At 40.9% G+C, this 18720-nt stretch overlaps 1 protein-coding gene across 2 annotated transcripts in view; it reads left to right on the top strand.

Moving 5' to 3' along the window:
* MCF2L2 (MCF.2 cell line derived transforming sequence-like 2) overlaps positions 1 to 18720 on the top strand; it is a 348809-nt gene that overhangs the window by 89182 nt on the left and 240907 nt on the right. For both annotated transcript variants that reach the window (XM_069104786.1, XM_069104785.1), the window contains exon 3: positions 8622 to 8736. In XM_069104786.1, the coding sequence (XP_068960887.1) occupies positions 8622 to 8736 (115 nt within the window). The remainder of the gene's footprint in view (positions 1 to 8621; positions 8737 to 18720) is intronic.

Raw genomic sequence — 18720 nt, forward strand, 5'->3', positions numbered from 1 at the left:
TGTGATTCCCCCCAAGACTTTCTCTTCTCTAAGTTAAATATTTCCAGTTTCTTCACCCAGTCCTCATATGGAATAGTCTTAAGGTCCTTACCATAATGATTGCCCGCCTCTGAAGACTCTCTAGCTTTTCACTGTCCTTAAAATGTGGCCCCAGGACTGAACTTAATACTCTAGATGTGGTCTGACCAGGGTCTACTAAACTGCAAGGCATGAATTGCAACAAGCATTTAAGTACATACTATGTAGGATGAATGCATTTAGAAGGTACTCTGTCCCTGGTCAGACCACATCTAGAGTATTAAGTTTTTTTCACAAAGGAATTATTATCTGGCCATGCTTCCCCATCTCTTACTTGTGAAGTTGTCTTTTTTTGGACCCAAGTGTAAGGCTAACATTTATCCCTATTAAATTAATTCATTCATTCATTTGACAAGCATTTGTTATTTTTTAATGAGTTTATTCAATGTCTCTGAAAGAGAAACCTTGGTTCAAGGTCATTCATTGTCATACCACTGCCTTGTAGCTAACTGTATGCCATATCTATTTCTCAAGAGTAGTTCTGAATATCTTAAGAGTATTAGTTCCAATATCCCAATAGCTCTATGAACTGTTCTAAATTATCTTCCCACTTTTACATGAAGAGAAATTGAAAAATGTAACAAAGTGACTCACTTGCAGTTCCTGATAAGCAAGTGGAGGGACTGATATTATACAATCCAGGATACCTACCTCGTTTCCTAGGGCTTTATTGGTTCAATAGATGAGTTCACAGCTGAAAGAATATTGATATCTATGGTCAGTTTCTCTATAATCATGACAAGAATTTTATCTGAAAATTCAAGTCATTGGGACATTTGGGTCATTTGGGAACCTGGTAACAGGTATGAGCCCAGATTTTTGTAAAGGGGCCCAAAGAAAGCAAATAAAGCATAGGATTGATTAGATAGGGTATTAGACTTGTAGTCAGGAAGGGCTGGAATCAAATCAATAAAGCATAGGATTGATTAGATAGGGTATTAGACTTGGAGTCAGGAAGGGCTGGAATCAAATCCCACTTCTGCTACTACTTCTCTGACCATGGACAAGTCATGGCTCATGAAGAGAAAGCCTTTTCGTCAGGAAGAACTTGGTTTAAGTCTTGCCTCTGACAAAAATCGATATTGTGACATTTAATCTCTCAGTGCCTTCAGGTGACTTTCTAAGACTCAGAGTTGTAGAACAAGCTAGATCAGCCTTGGTGAAGGGAGTTTCCTTACTGGGAGTTCTCTATAACAATAAAATCAGAAGCCTGGACGCCAAATAAAACGGAATATAATTATAGATGCTTGTTCATCAGAGAATAATGTCAGGGTTGAAGGTACGTTGTGTATTAGAAAGCATATTGAACTTGGATTTAGTAGGGAGTTGTGTTTGAATCCCAGCTCCAGTGGTTACTTGCTATATGACTATGGACAAGACCCTAAATCTCTTTCAGCCCCATTTTCCTTTTCTGTAGTTTGTGCATAATAATACTCAGATCCCCTTTCCTCAGGTTTGTTGTGCAGATCAAAGGATATAATTTATGGAAACACTTTTTAAGCCTTAATTCACTGTAAATATGCTGGTTGTTATTATTATTTATTATTACCACTGCTATTACTACTACCACCATTACTACCACTACCACCACCACCACCACCACACCATTACTACAGCAACAACTTCTACTACTACTACTACTTTAAATAAGGGCTTTTTTTTGCTAGAGAAGCTTCCCTCCCAAAAACAAGAGAGTAATTAGGATGGTATTCACTTATGGACAGATGAATTTCCCCCCTCCCTCTTTGAGGTTTAACAAACAAGAAGCTCTTTTGAGATACTTTCTCTGTTTTGTGACTCATCCATCCCCACCCCATCCCCCAACTCCCTCTGATGTGTAGCTGCTTCTTAAGGACTTGGGAAAGGAAATGGTTGCGTTGGTAGAATGTAAGCCTCTTGAGGGTAGGCACTGTGTTTTCTTTTTGGTTTTGTATATATCCTACACTCCCCCATCTTATGCACACCCCAGGTGCTTAATAAACATTTCTTGAATGGTCCAAATAAATCTTTTTGAGATTGAAGGCTCTCGGGAGAGGCAGATTCTAAGTGGTGCCATTGCGGCCAGGCTGGGACTCTGTCTTACCCCTATAGACAATTATTCCTGTGATGTCTTGTGATTTTCAGTGAGGTTTTATGGTTTTAAGTTATTCACGGACTCTCTCAGAAAAGTCACTGACATTTATGTGGTTATTCATTAGACCACGGATCTAGTCCAACGCTCTAATTTTATAGATGAGGAGACTGAGGTCCAGAGAGCGCCCAAATATCACCCAGGTAACAAGTCTCAGAGGCAGGACTTGAACCCAGGTTCTCTGACTACAGAGACGGTGGATTTTCCCTGCAGTTTGCCAAGTGCTTTCCATACCGTTTGCTCTTCAAAAAAGCCCCATTTTATAGATGAGGAAACTGAGACTGGGGGAGTTAAGTGACTGGCCCAGGGCTACAGAACTAATAAATGATGGCGTCCTTGGCATTCTGCCCAGCCCACCCTGCTGATGCCCATGAACAGGACTTATCTGGGTGGCCGACTCGGAGGGAAGAGCTCCACCTGCTGTTTGGTCAAGACTATGCAGTCTCACAGAAGCCGGGCTTCCTGCCATGATGTTCCACCCAATTCAACAAGGTTCCAAAGGATTGACTGTGTATAAGACCAAGTAACTGACACAGGCTGCCTGGCCCCTGCCCTCCCAAAGCCTACAGTCTGGTAAAGCTCAAGTGACACTGTGGTCGTGCCTATAGGTAAAGGGTATTTCTTGGCTTAACAGCTCAATTCAGCCAATAAGCACCCGTTAAGCTCCTCTACTCTGGCAAAAGTCACCTAACAACTCATTGCCTCGGTTTCCTCATCTGTAAAATCTATATAAAAGGAGTTGGACTCAATGTCCCCTAAGGTCCCTTCTCAAAAGGACACTTCCCCTCAGAATCTCTGCATGACCCTGGGCAAGTCATTTAACTTTTGTGGGTCTCAGTTCTTGATCTGAAAAAAATTAGGGAGTTTGTCTAGATGGCCCCTGAGATTCCTTCGAGGTCCAGACTTGGGATCCTGAGTGTTCCTGGGGTTTCAGGGAGTCACAGAATCTCAGAACTGGATGGGATCTCCTAAATGACCTAATCCAATTTTTTTTCTGCAGCCTTCACAAGTGGCCATCCAACATCAGCTTGAAGATTTGTATCGAGGGAGAACATGCTACCCCTCCCTTCCCAGGCAGTCCTCTCCACCATGGCACAACCCTAATTACTGAGGAGCCCCTCCCTGAATTTAGTCCAACTCTGCCTTTTGGTGATCTCCACCCAGCCATGGCATGCAAACAGCTCAAGTTTACCAAGGCTTCTGGTCAAAGCAAGTTCTCATTTCAGCCAGGAACTTTGGAGAGGAAAACGACCACAACACCAGATTCATGAATTTACTCATTTAGCTTCTTGTATCAAATGTTGGCTCACCAGCATGACTTAGGGGCTAGGGCACTGAATTTGGAGCCCAGAACACTTGGGTACAAATCCTAGCTCAGATACTTGCTAGCTGTGTGACCCTGAGCAAATTATTTTACCTCTTTGGGTCTCATTTTCCTCATCTATGAAATGAGTAGGTTGAACTTGGTGACCTTTTAGGATTTTTCCAGCTCTCAATCTATGATCTGTGAGCCTATGAGTTAGAGTAGCGAGCCCTCTGTCACTGGAGGTATTCAAACAGGGACTGGACAACTACTCATTGGAGATGTAATAAGAAGAGAACAGTGCTTCAAGAACGGTTATGTTCACTGACTTCTGAGATCCTTCCAGCCCTCGATTTACTCTGTCTTCCAGGAGAGACAGTCTAATGTGGCCAGCATCTAGAATTGTGTGGGTTGTACAGTTGCATCTTCTACAGGTTACCCAAACATCATTTTTTCCTTTCTGTATTACTGATCAATGATCATGCTCCAATGCTTCCATGCTCCAAATACCACATCATTAATTTAATTAATGATAAATTAATAGACAATATATTCATTAATAATTCATTTTGCAAATGGAGAACAGAGATTCAGAATTGGAAGGGGCCTTAATGACCTTCAGATGCAACCAATACCTTTTCCTCCACCCCACCCGCCAAAAATGTCCTCTACAGTGTGACTAAAGCTCCATTTATGGGAAGACTAGTCAGCTTAAGTGAAACCTCATACCTTCCTTACACTTCAATGTTCATATTTGACAATGCAGCTTGAATCTGGGTCTCCACTGAAACCTAAACAAACATTCAAACCCATGGCTATTAACTGACTTCAATGACACCGTGCACTGGGGAAGCAAAGATGAAAATGAAATAGTCCCTGGCCACAAGGAGCTTGCAGTCTACTGGGGGAGACATCAGAGGTATAACTAGCAGGAGACAAACAGGACATTATCCCAGGGCACAGATAAAGTGAGTGTGTAGCTCTCTTTTCCTATGGCAGCATCCACTTTGTTTGCTAGTGGACCTTATCCCCCAGTGAATCAACAAGTATTTTTACAGCACCTAGCTTAATGTGTGGTGCATAGCTTATTGGATCATTGAACTGAAAATGAGAAATGGAAGGCAGCAGAGAGCTGACCTTGGAATTAGGAAAATCTGGGTTCAAGCCTGGGCTATGATACTTAACCTCTCTATATCCTCTCTCCCCCACCTCTACCACCCAGCCACTCCCAGAGACTCTAAGATGCAGAACAGGTGCCAATCTAAAGCAATAGGGGGGGATTCCTCACTAGGAGTTCCCAGCACCAATGAACTCACCAGTCTGCTTCCTCCCCTCCCTCAATAGATCCTTTTAGGTGGCTGGAATGGCTTGTTCTGGACAAGTATGGAGATGGAATTAGTAGGTTTGTTCAGGGAAGAGTGAACAGATAAGTTTGGCTGGAGTGGAAGGTTAGGAAAGGTGAACAGTGAAGATAAGGCCAGAATGACTGACAGGACCAGACTGTAGAAGGCTTGAATGCCAGCACAAGGCAGAATGGAAAAGAAACTGGGAACTGAAAAACCAGTTAGGAGGTTACTGAAGTAACCCAAGTATGAGGTCATAGCATCAGGATCTGGAAGGGACCGTAGAGACTGTCAAGATTTGGAGCCAGAAGGGATCTTGGAGGTCATCTCAATCAACCACCTTGTTTTACAGATGAGGAAACTGAGGCCCAGAAAAGTTAAGTGACTTGCCAATGGGCAGCACTTTAACATAATTTTGAAACATTCTTAATAATAATAATAATAATAACTAACATTTATACAGGCAATTAATCTGAACTCTACAAAAAGAAAAAAACACACCCAACCCTATGAGGGAGAGACTATTGATATTATTACATATGAGGAAACTGAAGTTCAGAGAAATCACCTGATTTGCCTATGGTCACACAGCTAGTAGGTGGAAGAAGTAAATCTGTACCTGGGACTGCTTTGGATGGGGAACCACTTAGTTATTCAGGCACATGCTTCATACTACCCTGGAGACAAAGCACGGGTTATGTCTGATTATAGGAGACCTGTTTGATATCTGAGTTGACATGGTCAGGGAAACACCAGGATCCCAAGGGGACAGTGTCAATTCTAAAAGGAAAAGTTCCTCTGCACTCTGTAACATGATCCCTGTTCTAGCTGTAGGGTTTTATATTTCTGATGATGTTAGCTGGGCTTCATTGCTTCCCATGATGATGGTGAGGCAGGAACATGATATCCAGACATGGTGCCAGTCTCCTAAGATCTGTAAACAAGGAAGATTCATTAGCATGTCTATCAGTTCAGATTTGGAACACACTTCGACTGACAACTTGAATCATGTGTTTACTAGAATGGAGCTTTCCTGCTTTTGGAATCATTAGTGCCAGTCTCATGTGTTTTAGTGTCCCCATGGAGACCTAGACTCAAGTAGCATTTTCAGATTCTGATAGTTAAGGCTAAGAAAAGGCATCAGGTCTCATTTAAGCTGATTATTCTTGCTCAAAAAACCACAAGTGGAACTTGTATTAATGAACTTGTTAATTCTTCCTTTCAGGAGACATTAACCCCCATTTGGTCTTGGGTGCATTGGTAGCAAGTCATGATTGTGGAGGGGGAGGCTGATCATCCAGGCACCTTTTGTCCCATCTACCTTTTACTCCTGATTTTTGATGTTTTGACACTTTTAGGAGTTCAACCAAAGAGCAAACAGAGGAAATAAGAGAAATTAAAATATTTAATAGCTCAGTTTTTTTTTTTGCCCATTGTTGGAAACTCTAGGCAAAAAGATTTTTACTAGGAAAGGAAACTGAAAACTCTTAACTTAAATGATTATTAGATGAATTTGTGGACCTTGATCTTTGCTCTTCATAATTAAAGGAACATGAGAGTGGGCAGTATCTCCTTTGTTGAAAATGTTATTTATTATATGAGAATCAGATGCAGATGGCTCCGCTTCTGGGGTTGCTGTCATGCTTCATTTGTCTATACCATCCTTCATACCCAACATTTCTTCAGTAATAGTCATAATCGGGAGAGCTAGCATTTATATAGTGCTGTAAGATTTGTGAAGTATCTTATATTCCTTAGCTGTAAAATCAGGGGAGTGGACTACTTGACCTCTGAGGTTCCTTCTAAGTCTAAGATCTTATGGCCTTTAGCAAGTCTTTTAACCTTCTGGGCCCTCAGTTTCTTCTTCTCTAAGATGAGAACATTGGACCTGATGATTTTTGAGGTTCCTTTTTCCTCTACATCTGTGATCTGAGTTCCTGTGATCCAGCTGAGACCATCTCTCAGCCAAGGAAGTTGGGTTGAGAATTCTTTCCAATTTCTCATGCATTACCAATTTTTCTCACAAGATGGCGTTAAATACTTTATTGTCTCCAATGGCAGTCCAAGATCTTGGTGGTAGTTCCATCTTTGAAATAAATGTTCAACCTTAAGCTAATATCCACTTTTAACCAGAGGCACAACCATGCAAATATTCAGTATTCTGTGTAAATCCAACCATTCAAATATTCCAACCTTCTCATCAGATGTGGAGTTGAATTTGCAAAATCACTTAAGCTAAAAGTCTAATTATGTCCCAACTGTGTGTTTTCTGGGGTTCTATTTACACTAAACATTATCCAGTCCTGCAGGTTAATGATAGAGGCAGAGAATCACATGGACTTTCCCTCACTGAAGGCCTTCAAATGGAGGTTGGATGATCCTTGGTTGGAGGTATTGATGAGGGTTGGTCAGGGAAAGGGTTGGACTAAATGACCCCAGAAAGTACCCAACTCTGACATTCCTTGGTGATTTCCATCAATATAAGATTACTAATATTGGAAAAAAAATTTCCCCACAAAATTTTGGGGAGGGGGGAAAGAACAACTATGTATTAAATATTTGCAACGTACCAGGTGCTGTGCTAAGCACTTTACAAATACCTCTTTTGATAATGGAGAGCAGAGGAGGAAGGGACCTCTGAGAACATTCTTTTTTGGTGGATCTTCATGCAGACCATGCCTACTAACTGTGGGTATCCATCAGCACTTTGCCCTAAACCTTCTTTTCTTCTCCCTCTATATTATCTCTCTTGACGATCTCATCGGCTTCCATGGTTTTTATTGTTATCTTTATTCCAATCAGATCTACTGGTCCAACCCCAACTTCTCCCACAACTTCTAGTCTCCTAGTTCCAATCACCAACTAGATGTCTCAAAGACATCTTAAACTCAGTATATCCAAGACTGAGCTCATTATCTTTTCTCCCAAACCCTTTATTCTTCCTAACTTTCCTATTACTGTAAGCGTTTGGGAGGAATCATTCTTCTCCTAACCTACATTCCTTAGTCACATTCACCCCATATAATTTCTCTCTTGCCAAGCCTCATTATTTCTACCTTTACAACATTTCGCATATATACCCCCTTATCTCTGCCAAAGCCATCACTGTGGGGCAGGTCCTCAGCACCTCACAACTGGACTAATGCAGTAACCTTATGGCTGGTCTCCTCCCCTCAAACTTCTCTTCATCCATCCCATTCCATCCTTTACTCTGCAGCCAAAGCAATCCTGATAAATCTCAGGTCTGACCGTGCCACTCCCCTACTCTGTAAACCCCAGTTGTTCCCTATAACCTCCAGGATCAATTACAAAATGATCTTTGGGGCTTTTAAAACCCTTTCTGATGTTGGCACTTTCCTACTTTTCAAGCCTTCTTTGGCTTTAGGACCTTCTAGTGACACTGACCTCCATACTGTCTCTCATATGTGACATGCGATCTTCTGATTTCATGCCTTTTCATTTGTCACAACTTATTTCCAACTCCTGACTTCTTTCAAGACTTAAGTAAAATTCTACCTTCTGCCTTTCCAATCCCCTTCCCCCTGAGACTGTCTCTAGTTTATCCTGATATGTCTCCTATGTACATAGGTGTTTGCATGTGGTGTCCTCCATTAGAATGCTCCTTGAGGGCAAGAAGGTTTTTGTCTTTCTTAGCACATAGTAAATGCTTACTGAATGCTTGTTGACTGACATGACTACCTCTTATTTCTATGGAGAACATGAAAATCCATGTAAAATTCTGGATATCCTTCCTCTCTTGTTGCAGGAGGCCGAGGGAAAGATGGTGCCCCAATCATAACCTTCCCTGAGTTTGCAGGCTTCAGCGAAATCCCTGACGAAGATTTCCTGAATGTCGTGACCTACTTGACCAGCATCCCCAGGTAAGCCAGGATGCTCTAGTGTGATCCTTTCCCAGACTCTTTCCTCTTGTGTTTGTTCTCTGTCTGTAAATAAGGGTAAAGAGGAAATTTTTCTTTCACATCAGTACATTTCTCATGAATGGGCTGATCACTTCAGTGAAGGAGTACAATTAAAACTTGAGTGAGAATGGAATTGAAAAACAGGAATGCTAATGAGTCTTTATGACTAAAATCACATATTTAGAAGTGGAAGGAATCTTAAAGGACATCTAATAATAGATTAAAGCTACCAGGGAACCTAGAAGTCATATCCAGCCTCCTTATTTTACGAGTAAGGAAACTGAGCCACAGAGAAGTCAAGTGACTTAACTAAAGACACACAGCTACTAAGTCTCTGAGGTAGAATTTCAAGCCAGGTCATCTCGACTCCAATATATCATCCTACCTTCCCATTCTAAGGGCAGCAGGATATAGTGGATAGAAAACTCAGTTTTTGAAGTCAGGAGACACTTGGGTTCACATTCTGGTTTTGGCATTTGATAGCTCTGTCACCCTGGGCAAGACCCTGGGCTGTTTCCTCATTTATGAAATGGGAATGACAATATTATAACTTATCTACATCCCAGATTTGTTTGGGGGGGCGGGACAGAGAATGAGCTTTTAAGGCATTATAAAAATGCAGAAAAACATAGTTCATCTGGGGTAACAGCCCTAAGACACCTGTCCTTTGCACCAAGGGCAATTTCTTTCAAACACTATAAATGTTTTATGTGAAATGATATTCAATACCCATCCATTTAAACATCTATATTTCCTTGATAAATAGTTGTATTTAAATTCATTATTTTGAATGCTTAAAATGCCTTGACACTTTCTCTTTCCTTTCAGATGTCCTTTAATTTTTCCTTTTGTGACTAGAATTAATAAATATTATTCCATTCTTCTAGGCATACTTTTTTTTTGTTTTGCTTTTGTATTATCTCATAAAGGTCTTTGGAGATTTCTGTTCCATTAATATACCTTGATAAATTTTATTATTCCCTTATTGTGAAACATATTGGTGGGTCTTAGGGATTTTTCAATTACATAAAATAATGAGTTTTTTTTAATACTTTCCTCCCCTTTTTTTGGTAGTTGTTATTGTTTTTGATAACACTATAGGATATACTCAAAACGATGGAATTATTGGTTCAAAGAATGTGATTATTTTTTGTGTATTGCTGATTTATTCTCTAGAAAGATTCTACAATTTTACAGTTCCACTACTAATGGATGACTAGGCCTTTTTTCCTCCAAAATTCCACCAGAATTGAGTTTCTTATTTTTGCTAAGTTGATAGGTATGAGGTAGTACCTCAAAGATGCTTTAATTTACATGTTGCATCCCCTCCTAGAGTATAAGCTCTTTGAGGAAAGGGGTACTTATGGTTTTTGTCTTTGTATCCAAAATGCCTTGCCCTTTTCTTTTTGTTTTGTCTTGTTTTGGGACTGCAATGAACTTTACCCTATTCTCAATAAGGGAACTTCCCCTGCCAACACAGATTAGCAAATATTGTGCAACTAATTATTTTGGAAGGAGTTACCTCAGAGCTCTGGGATTTGAAGAGAAACCAGCATATGTCAGACATGGGACTTGAACTCAGGTTTCCTTAACCACTCTTCTTCCATTGTACATGCTGCCTCTGTCCTTCCACATGATGGTACCTTAATAAGTACTTGTTGAGTTGAATTGAATTGACTGGAATTCTCTAATTAATTATTAATTTTTTAAAAATTGGGGGCTTATATGTTTGTATCTCTTTATGTATACATGTGTATCTATGGGGAGAGAGGTGGTAGTAGTAGTAGCAGCAGCAGTAATAGTAGTAGTAGTAGTAATAGTAGTAGGTGTTTCTTGAGCTGATGCTACAGGAGGATTGATTGAAGGGGTCAGGCATGTTTAACTTGGAGAAGAGAAAACTTAGGCAGAACATGAGGGCCTTCTGCAAGAATCTAAAGGCATTTATCACGTGGAAGAAGGATAACCCTTATTTTCTTTGATCCAAGAGGATAGAACTTGGAGCTTTGAGTAAAGGTTACAAGGAGACCAATTTAGGTTCAATGTCAGGAAAAGCTTCCTAAGATGACGGCCTCTAAATGGCAGCTGGGGGGGACCTAGAGTCAATAAGATCTGAGTTCAAATCCATCCTTAGACACTTACCAGCTGTATGACCTTGGGCAAGTCAGGTAACCCTGTTTCCTTCAGGGAAAATTTGTAAAATGAGTTGGAGAAGGAAATGGCAAACCACTCCAGTAACTTTGCTGAGAAAACCCCAAATGGGGTCACCAGGAGTCAGATACCACTGAAAATGACTCCATGACAATAATCCGGGCTATAGAAAACTCAAAGGAAGAAGGGAGTCTTCAAGTAGGGGGGTATTATAGGATCTGGACCTTGGAGGATGGATAGATTTTTGTTTGTTAATTTAAAAACATGTAGTACACGCCCACCCTGGGATGTACTGCGTTTTGGTAGGTAGAGATGGGAGAGGACATGGTGTAGAAATAAGGGTGTGAGCAAAGGTAAAAAGGTAGGAAAGAACAAGCAGAATTTCAGAGTGGAAAGAGACCAATCCAGTACACGGTGTGATGAGAAAACCCTGGCCCTGGAGTTGGAGGAGCTGGGTTCGAATCCTGCCTCTGACCCTTACTTCCTGAGGGTCCTTGGCCTAACCTCTTCCCTTCATTTCCCTGGGCCTCTGAAATGAGGGGATTGGGGTCCATAGCCTCTTTCTACAATTTCTACCCATTGTTTCTGGGACCAAACAGAGAACATCTAATCTGGGGGTGGGAAACCTGCAACCTCAAGGCCACATGTGGCCTTCTAGGTCCTCTGGCACAGCCTTTTGAGCGAGTCCAAGTTTTACCAAACAAATCCTTTCATTAAGGGGATCTGTTCTGTGAAGTTTGAATTAAGTCAAAGGGCTGCCCTTAAGAGAAGTTCTTTAGGCCTGTGAGCAGCTATGACATAGTCACAGACACATAGTCATTGATTTCTTGGAAATGCACAGGACTGTCTCAACCACCCTTGTAATCACACTCGTGATTCATATAGAACTTAGGGTCTGCTAAAACCCCCAGATTTTTTTTTCATATGAGCGTTTCCACTATCTCACTGTTGTGAAATTGCTATTTCCCAACTGCCCAGATATCTCAGGGCAGAGGGAGAGGGAAGGGGCAGAGGAATTAGCAGGGTGGGGTCAATAACTGAAATACAGATGCCAGGAAGAGGGACTGATTTGGCCTAGGAGATCAGGAATGTGATTTTATTCAAGTCAAGTTCCATGTGCCAAAGGAATGTCCAGGTAGAAATGCCCAGTGGACAGTTGGAAATTAAACAGCAATGCAATGTGATCTGGAACTTAAGAGAGAAGTTATGATCAAAATAAAATTTTCCCAGAGGTTTGCACATGGAGGTGACAGCTGCCTCAGAGCCTTGGTCCAAGCTTTCTCCCATGCCTGAGATGCCATCCCTCCCCAGAAATACCTCCTTGAAGTCCCAGCTAATCTCCCACCTTCTACAGGAAGCCTTCCCCAATCCCTCTTAATTCTGGTTCCTTCCCAGTATGAATTATTCCCTATTTATGCTGAATATAGGTTCCCTTGTGTATATTTGTTTACTTACTGTCTTCCCCACTAGATTGTAAGCTCATTGAGGGCAGGGACTGTCTTTTGCCTCTTTCTGTATCCCCAGCACTTAATAAATGCTTGTTGATTGATTGAAAACTTCAGAGATTGACTATACGTGTATAACCTTTATCAAATTGTTTGCCATCTCAGGAACAAGGAAGAGGAGAGGGGGGAGAGAAAAAAGGGAGGAATGAGCAGAGGAGGGAGGGAGAAGGGGAGGAAAGGAGTGGGGAGAGGAAGCAGGAAGAGGGAAGGGGAAGAAGGGAAGGAGAGAATTTGGAACTCAAAAATTTAGAAAACAAGTGTTAAAAACTTTTTACATGTAATTGGAAAAAATAAAATATTAAAAAACAAAACAAGAAGAAAGAAAGCATGAGAGATTAGAATAGTTAATTGAAGGAGAGTTGTGATAGAAGAGAAGCAAGAGAATCCATCCATCCATCCATCCATCTTCCATTCATCCATCCATCCATCCATCCATCCATCCATCCATCCATCCATCCATCCCTCCATTCATTCATCCATCCATTCTATAAGTATGTATTGAGTGCCAACCACAAGCATGGTGCTAGGCTAGACATGTAATCATGAATGGGTCATAGTACTGGCCTTCAGGGAGCTATAGCCCAGTAGGGGAAAGAATTGAAAATTTGGGATCATCTTTAGGCTTGTGAGCAGCTAAAGCTGATACATAGTCACTGATTTCCTGGAGATGCACAGGAATGCCTCAAACACCCTTGCACCCTGTGGGCTGGTATCAAGTGAAACCCTTTCCCCACTCTGGTACAAGTGTGGGAGTGCAATCGAGTCACAGGGTTATTTGTCCCTATCTCCGTTTCAGTCATGGGTGCATGTTGTGTCACCAAGTCTCATACCCCCAGATGCTTGGAATCAACTTTGTACAATAACAGGAAAAGCAATTCCTTCTTCTCTGGGCCAGTGACCTGTGCCATACATTATCAGTTCTTCATTAAGCAACACTGGCTCTAGTCCAGGGTCCAACACCACAGAAAAATCTGCCCATCTTGTGTCAAGGTCAAGAAGACTTTTAGGTTAATGGAGTAGAAATATGCTTAAAGTTCATCATCAGGTAGAACTATGGTGCTTTGCTTACAGGGAATCCTCTATAATGAAGAATTCTTTTTTTAAAAATTTATTTTTAGTTTTCAACATTCATTTCCACAAGATTTTGAGATGCAAATTTTCTCCCCATATTTCCCCTACCCTACCCCAAGATAGCAAGCCTACTGAGTACCCTTTCCCCCAATATGTTCTTTCTTATATCTTCCCCCCCAAACTTTCTTGTAGGGAAAGATGGATTTCTATACCCCAATGTCTGTATATCTTATTTCCCAGTTGCATGTAAAAAACAATTTTTAAACATTTGTAGGAATGTAAATAGTTCAGCTTTAATAAGTTCCTTATGATTTCTTTTTACTGTTTGTTTTTGTTTTTGTTTTGCTTTTTGGAGAGCAGTTGGAGTTAAGCAACTTGCCCAAGGTCACATGGCTAGTTTTTGTGTTAAGTGTCTGAGGCTGGACTGACTCCAGAGCCGGTGCTCTATTCACTGCACCACCTAGCTTCCCCCTTCTTTTTCCTGTTTACCTTCTCATGCTTCTCTTGCTTCTTGTATTTGAAAGTCAAATTTTCTGTTCAGCTCTGTTTTTTTTTCATCAAAAATGTTTGAAAGTCCTCTATTTCATTGAATGACCATATTGTCCCCTGAAGCATTATACTCAGTTTTTCTCGGTAGGTGATTCTTGGTCCACAGACACCCCAACTACCTCCTTTAACCTCTGTAATATCATATTTCAAGCCCTTTAATTCCTTAGTGTACAAACTGCTAGATCTTGTGTTATCCTGATTGTATTTCCACAATACTCAAATTGTTTCTTCCTGACAGCTTGTAATATTTTCTCCTTGACCTGGGAACTCTGGAACTTGGCTATGATATTCCTAGGAGTTTTCTTCTTGGGATCTTTTTCAAGAGGCAATCAGTGAATTCTTTCAATTTCCATTTTGCCCTCTGGTTCTAGAATATCGGGGCAATTTTCCTTGAGAATTTCTTGAAGGATGATTTCTAAGCTCTTTTTTTGATCATGGATTTCAGGTAGTCCAATAATTTTTAAATTATCTCTCCTTGATCTATTTTCCAGGTCTGTAGTTTTTCAAATGAGATATTTCACATTGGCTTCTATTTTTTTCATTTGTTTAGATCTGTTTTATAGTATCTTGATTTCTCATAAAGTCATTAGCTTCCATTTGCTCCAATATAGTTTTGAAGGAATTATTCTCTTCAGTGAATTTTTGAAATTCCTTTTCCATCTGGCCAATTTGGCTTTTTAAAGCATTCTTCTCCTCATTGGCTTTTTAGGCCACTTTTGCCATTTGAGTTAGTCTTTTTTTTAAGGTGTTATTTTCTTCAGGATTTTTTTGGGTCTTCTTTAGCAGGCTGGTGACTTGCTTTTCATGAATTTCTTGCATCATTCTCATTTATCTTCCCAATTTTTCCTCTACTTCTCTTACTTGATTTTCAAAATCCTGCTTGAGTTTCTTTATGACCTGTAACCAGTTCATATTTTTCTTGGAAGCTTTTGCTGCAGGAGTTTTGACTTTGTTGACTTCTTCTGGTTCCATGTTTTGATCCTTTTTGTCCCCCCAAAAGGATTCTGTGGTGTGATTGCACTTTCTCTGCTTCCTCATTTTGCCAACCAGTTTACTTGACTTTTGAGCTCTTTACCAAGGTAGAGCTCTGCTTCCAGAATGGAGAGATCTATGTCCCAAATCGCTGAGGTTTTCGCAGATAATGTCAGAAGTCTGAGGAGTTTGCCCTCTCCACAGACACCCCAAGCTCTGACACACTGCCTCACACCCCAGGACCACCACCCAAGACTGCAATCCAGATCCAAGCAGGTCAAAGCAAGAGTGATTACCCTCTGAATGGTCACTTGGTCCCCTATGATCTGCAGGCCGGGAGCTCTGGAGGCAGCCATGCAGCAGCAGCTGCAACCATAGAATCTCCACCACTTCTTGCCCTGGGGGCAGGGCCTAGACTGTACTCTTGGTCACCTGGTTCTAACAGAGTTCCCCTCTGACCTTTTACTTTCTCTTTGGTGTTTATGGGTTGAGAAGTCTGGAAATCACCACAGCTGCTGGTGATTCACTCTCCTGAAGTCTGCTCTGGGTGGTCTGTGCTGCTGGTCGGGGCTGCCCCTGTGCCGGAACTGCACAGCTCATGCAAGACTACACTGGGCTCCCAGCTGGGTGTGATAGATGCTTCCTGTCAGCCTGCCAGGCTGGCTTCAGCAGGAGATTTGTTTCTCTCTGTTACTTTGTGGGTTCTGTAGCTCAAAGATTTGTTTAGAGTCATCTTTTATAGGCATTGGAGGTAGTTGGAGCTGTAGCCGAGCAGAGTTCCTGTTTTTACTCTGGCATCTTGGTTCTGTCCCCCTGGTCCCATAATGGGTAGACTTTTAAGGAGCCTAAGTATTTGTGATGCTTGTTTTAGATAAGGGGCCAGAATAATCTGACACAGAGTGAGTCTGCACTAGATTAATCTCAGACTATAATGAAGAATTCTGTATAACAAATGTTTTCTCTGATATTTTTTCATGTAATAGTCACATTTTATAACAAAAAATATGTGGAAGCTCCAGGATGGCCTATTACATAGCAATGAATGAACACATAGTTTAACAAAAGTTTAAAAACTGAATTAAGGGAATTTTAAAAATATAAATTTAAAGGACCACATTATTTTGATAATGTAATTAATTTTTGGTTAACTTAACTGCTTTTGACCTGGCTTGTCTGAAGTACTGAATCAAACTTTTCTCACAATTGAGTGAGTTCTACCTCACACAATTAATTCTCAAATGTTGGGCAAACTATTTAATTTCTGTATATCAGTTTGCTCCTCATTAAAATAGGTAGGGACATTGGGTATGAAGGCATATTGTCCTTTGTCTTGGGAGGCTAAGGTTGGTGGGTCCATTAAGTTCAGAAGTTCTGAGTGAGGGGTGGTTAGGTGGCACAGTAAATAGAGCACTGGCCCTGGAGTCAGGAGGCCCTAGGTTCAAATCTGGCCTCAGACACTTGACACTTACTAGCCGTGTGACCTTGGGCAAGTCACTTAACTCCTATTGCCCTGCCTTCCCTCCTCAAAAGTAGGCCAAAGTAGATTTGATGTCCTCAATTAAGCTTCAGACCATATGTTGAGCCTCCAGGAATGAGGCCAGGCAGAAAGTTCCAGGCTGTCTACGGAAGGGTGAACCATCCCAGGTTAGAAACACCAGGTTAAAGTTTCCATGTGGATCAGTATTAGGATCCTGCCTATGAGTGGCCACTGCCCTTCCCACCTCTAATGGGAGGGGGCAGACATATATAAGTACATGCAGCATAAAGTGAATATATACAAAATAGTTAAATATAAAGTAATTTGTGAAAGACAGAAGGCACTAATAGTTGGGAGCACCAGAAGAGGGTTTATGGTACGTGAAGATGGTACCTGACCTACATTTTAACCAGAATTTAAGAATGTCTTGAGCGACCAAGCTGCACCAATGGACATGGTACTTTATTTTTTTAATCCACAAAGTAAAGAAAATAGATACAGGATGACAATTTTTATTTCAGGATAGAAATATAATGACATTTTTGCCCTGATTGATGTGCTTGGTCCTTCCAATGTTAAAGGGGGTGCTTCAAGGCAGAGATAAGGATCGAGGGCATTCTGGATATATGGGATGGCCAGCATAAGAGCAGAGAGATGAAAGAGGGTGTGTCCTGTATGGGGAATAGAGAGGCCCAGTTTGACTGGATTGCAGAGTGTGAGGAAGGAGAGTAGTGTCTAAGGAGGTTGGAAAGATGGGTTGGGGTCAGGTTTGTAAGGTTTTTGATGTTAATCGGAGGAATTTCTATTTGATTATATCATCAATAGAATGTCACTAAAATTGACCACTCATGACTTGGTTCATTGCACATCATAGGTTCTCTTTTGTCCCCCATCCCCTTTATCCCGGAAAGTAGAAAGTGTAGGAGACTGCTTAGGTGAGAAGGAAGATGCCTGCGTATTCAAGATATATTGTGGAGGAAAATCTGGAGCTTGACAGGTAGATAATAAGATGAAGGGAGGTAGAAAGTGGGTGAGTCGAAGGTCAAGATGTCAGACAGTGCCAGAATATTGTTCTCATCTTCATTTTTAATAAGGACAAAACTTAATTTGCTTGGACTCTGGACCAGGAGAAAAGTTGGCCATTGTCTAACAGTTCTAAGAGGAAAAGGAGCAAAAACCCTAAAAAACATTAGTGAGCTGTTGTTTTCTCTTTCAGCATAGTTACTTATTCTTATAGTTGAGCTATTTTTTTTCCTCCCCGGAACAGTTGTGAGCCTCGTCCAGCCATCAGTTGCTATCTGCTGTATAATTTGTCAGTTATACCCAAAAGTAAGCTAGAGACAGCAAGAACACACCCACTGTGGAGTCAGAAGACCAGGGATTTAGGTAGTCTCTACCCTCCCTTTCACGTTCTGTTAGATGGAAATGATACTTATACTACCCCACCTCACTGGTTGTTATGAGGAAAGCATTTGTAAAACTGGAGTCCCATGTAAATGACACTCTTGTTAATATCAAACTCCCTATCTGTGGCTGTGTTTATGACAATGTCTAACTTCTTTGGGTTAATATTTCTCAGAGTTGACATTTTAAAAAAGTTTAATCTATGCTTTGTTTTTAGAGCAGAGCTATTGTAGATACGCTTATTTCCCTCCCAACCCCTCCCTCAAGATTGAATTTTCTTTTGTAACAAAGTAAAATTAAATTAAATTAAGCCAAAAAAATGCCCCTTCAGGCAATCACCCTTAACAATGTATGCCATAGTTGTTCCCTTTTTCTTTGACATGAAGAGGAAAGTATGTTGCAGTTTTTTTTTTTTCAGTTGGCCAGAGTTTGACTTCCTTCCAGGGAGTTTTCCGTTTGGCTATTATGGTTACTGTGTATGTTGTTTTCTTGGTTCTGCTTATTTCGTTATGCATCAGTCCATGGCAATATTCCCACTACACTTAATTCTGCAAAACTCAAGTTTTTATATGAATGCACAGCTCATGAAGTTTTTATTTTTCCATCCTTGGACCTACTTCCCTTGTCCAGTTATGTTTTCATTGGTAGAAAGTGGGAATATCTCATCATCCAGGCATTGTTTCTCCTGTTTTTTTTTAATTTCTTCTTCTTCTTCTTCTTCTTCTTCTTCTTCTTCTTCTTCTTCTTCTTCTTCTTCTTCTTCTTCTTCTTCTTCTTCTTCTTCTTCTTCTTCTTCTCTCTCTCTCTCTCTCTCTCTCT

The sequence above is a fragment of the Petaurus breviceps genome, unplaced genomic scaffold (genome assembly GCF_028583685.1).
Source record: "Petaurus breviceps papuanus isolate PSGF00001 unplaced genomic scaffold, PetGlider_PUasm1.0 688, whole genome shotgun sequence".
Lineage (NCBI taxonomy): Eukaryota > Metazoa > Chordata > Mammalia > Diprotodontia > Petauridae > Petaurus > Petaurus breviceps.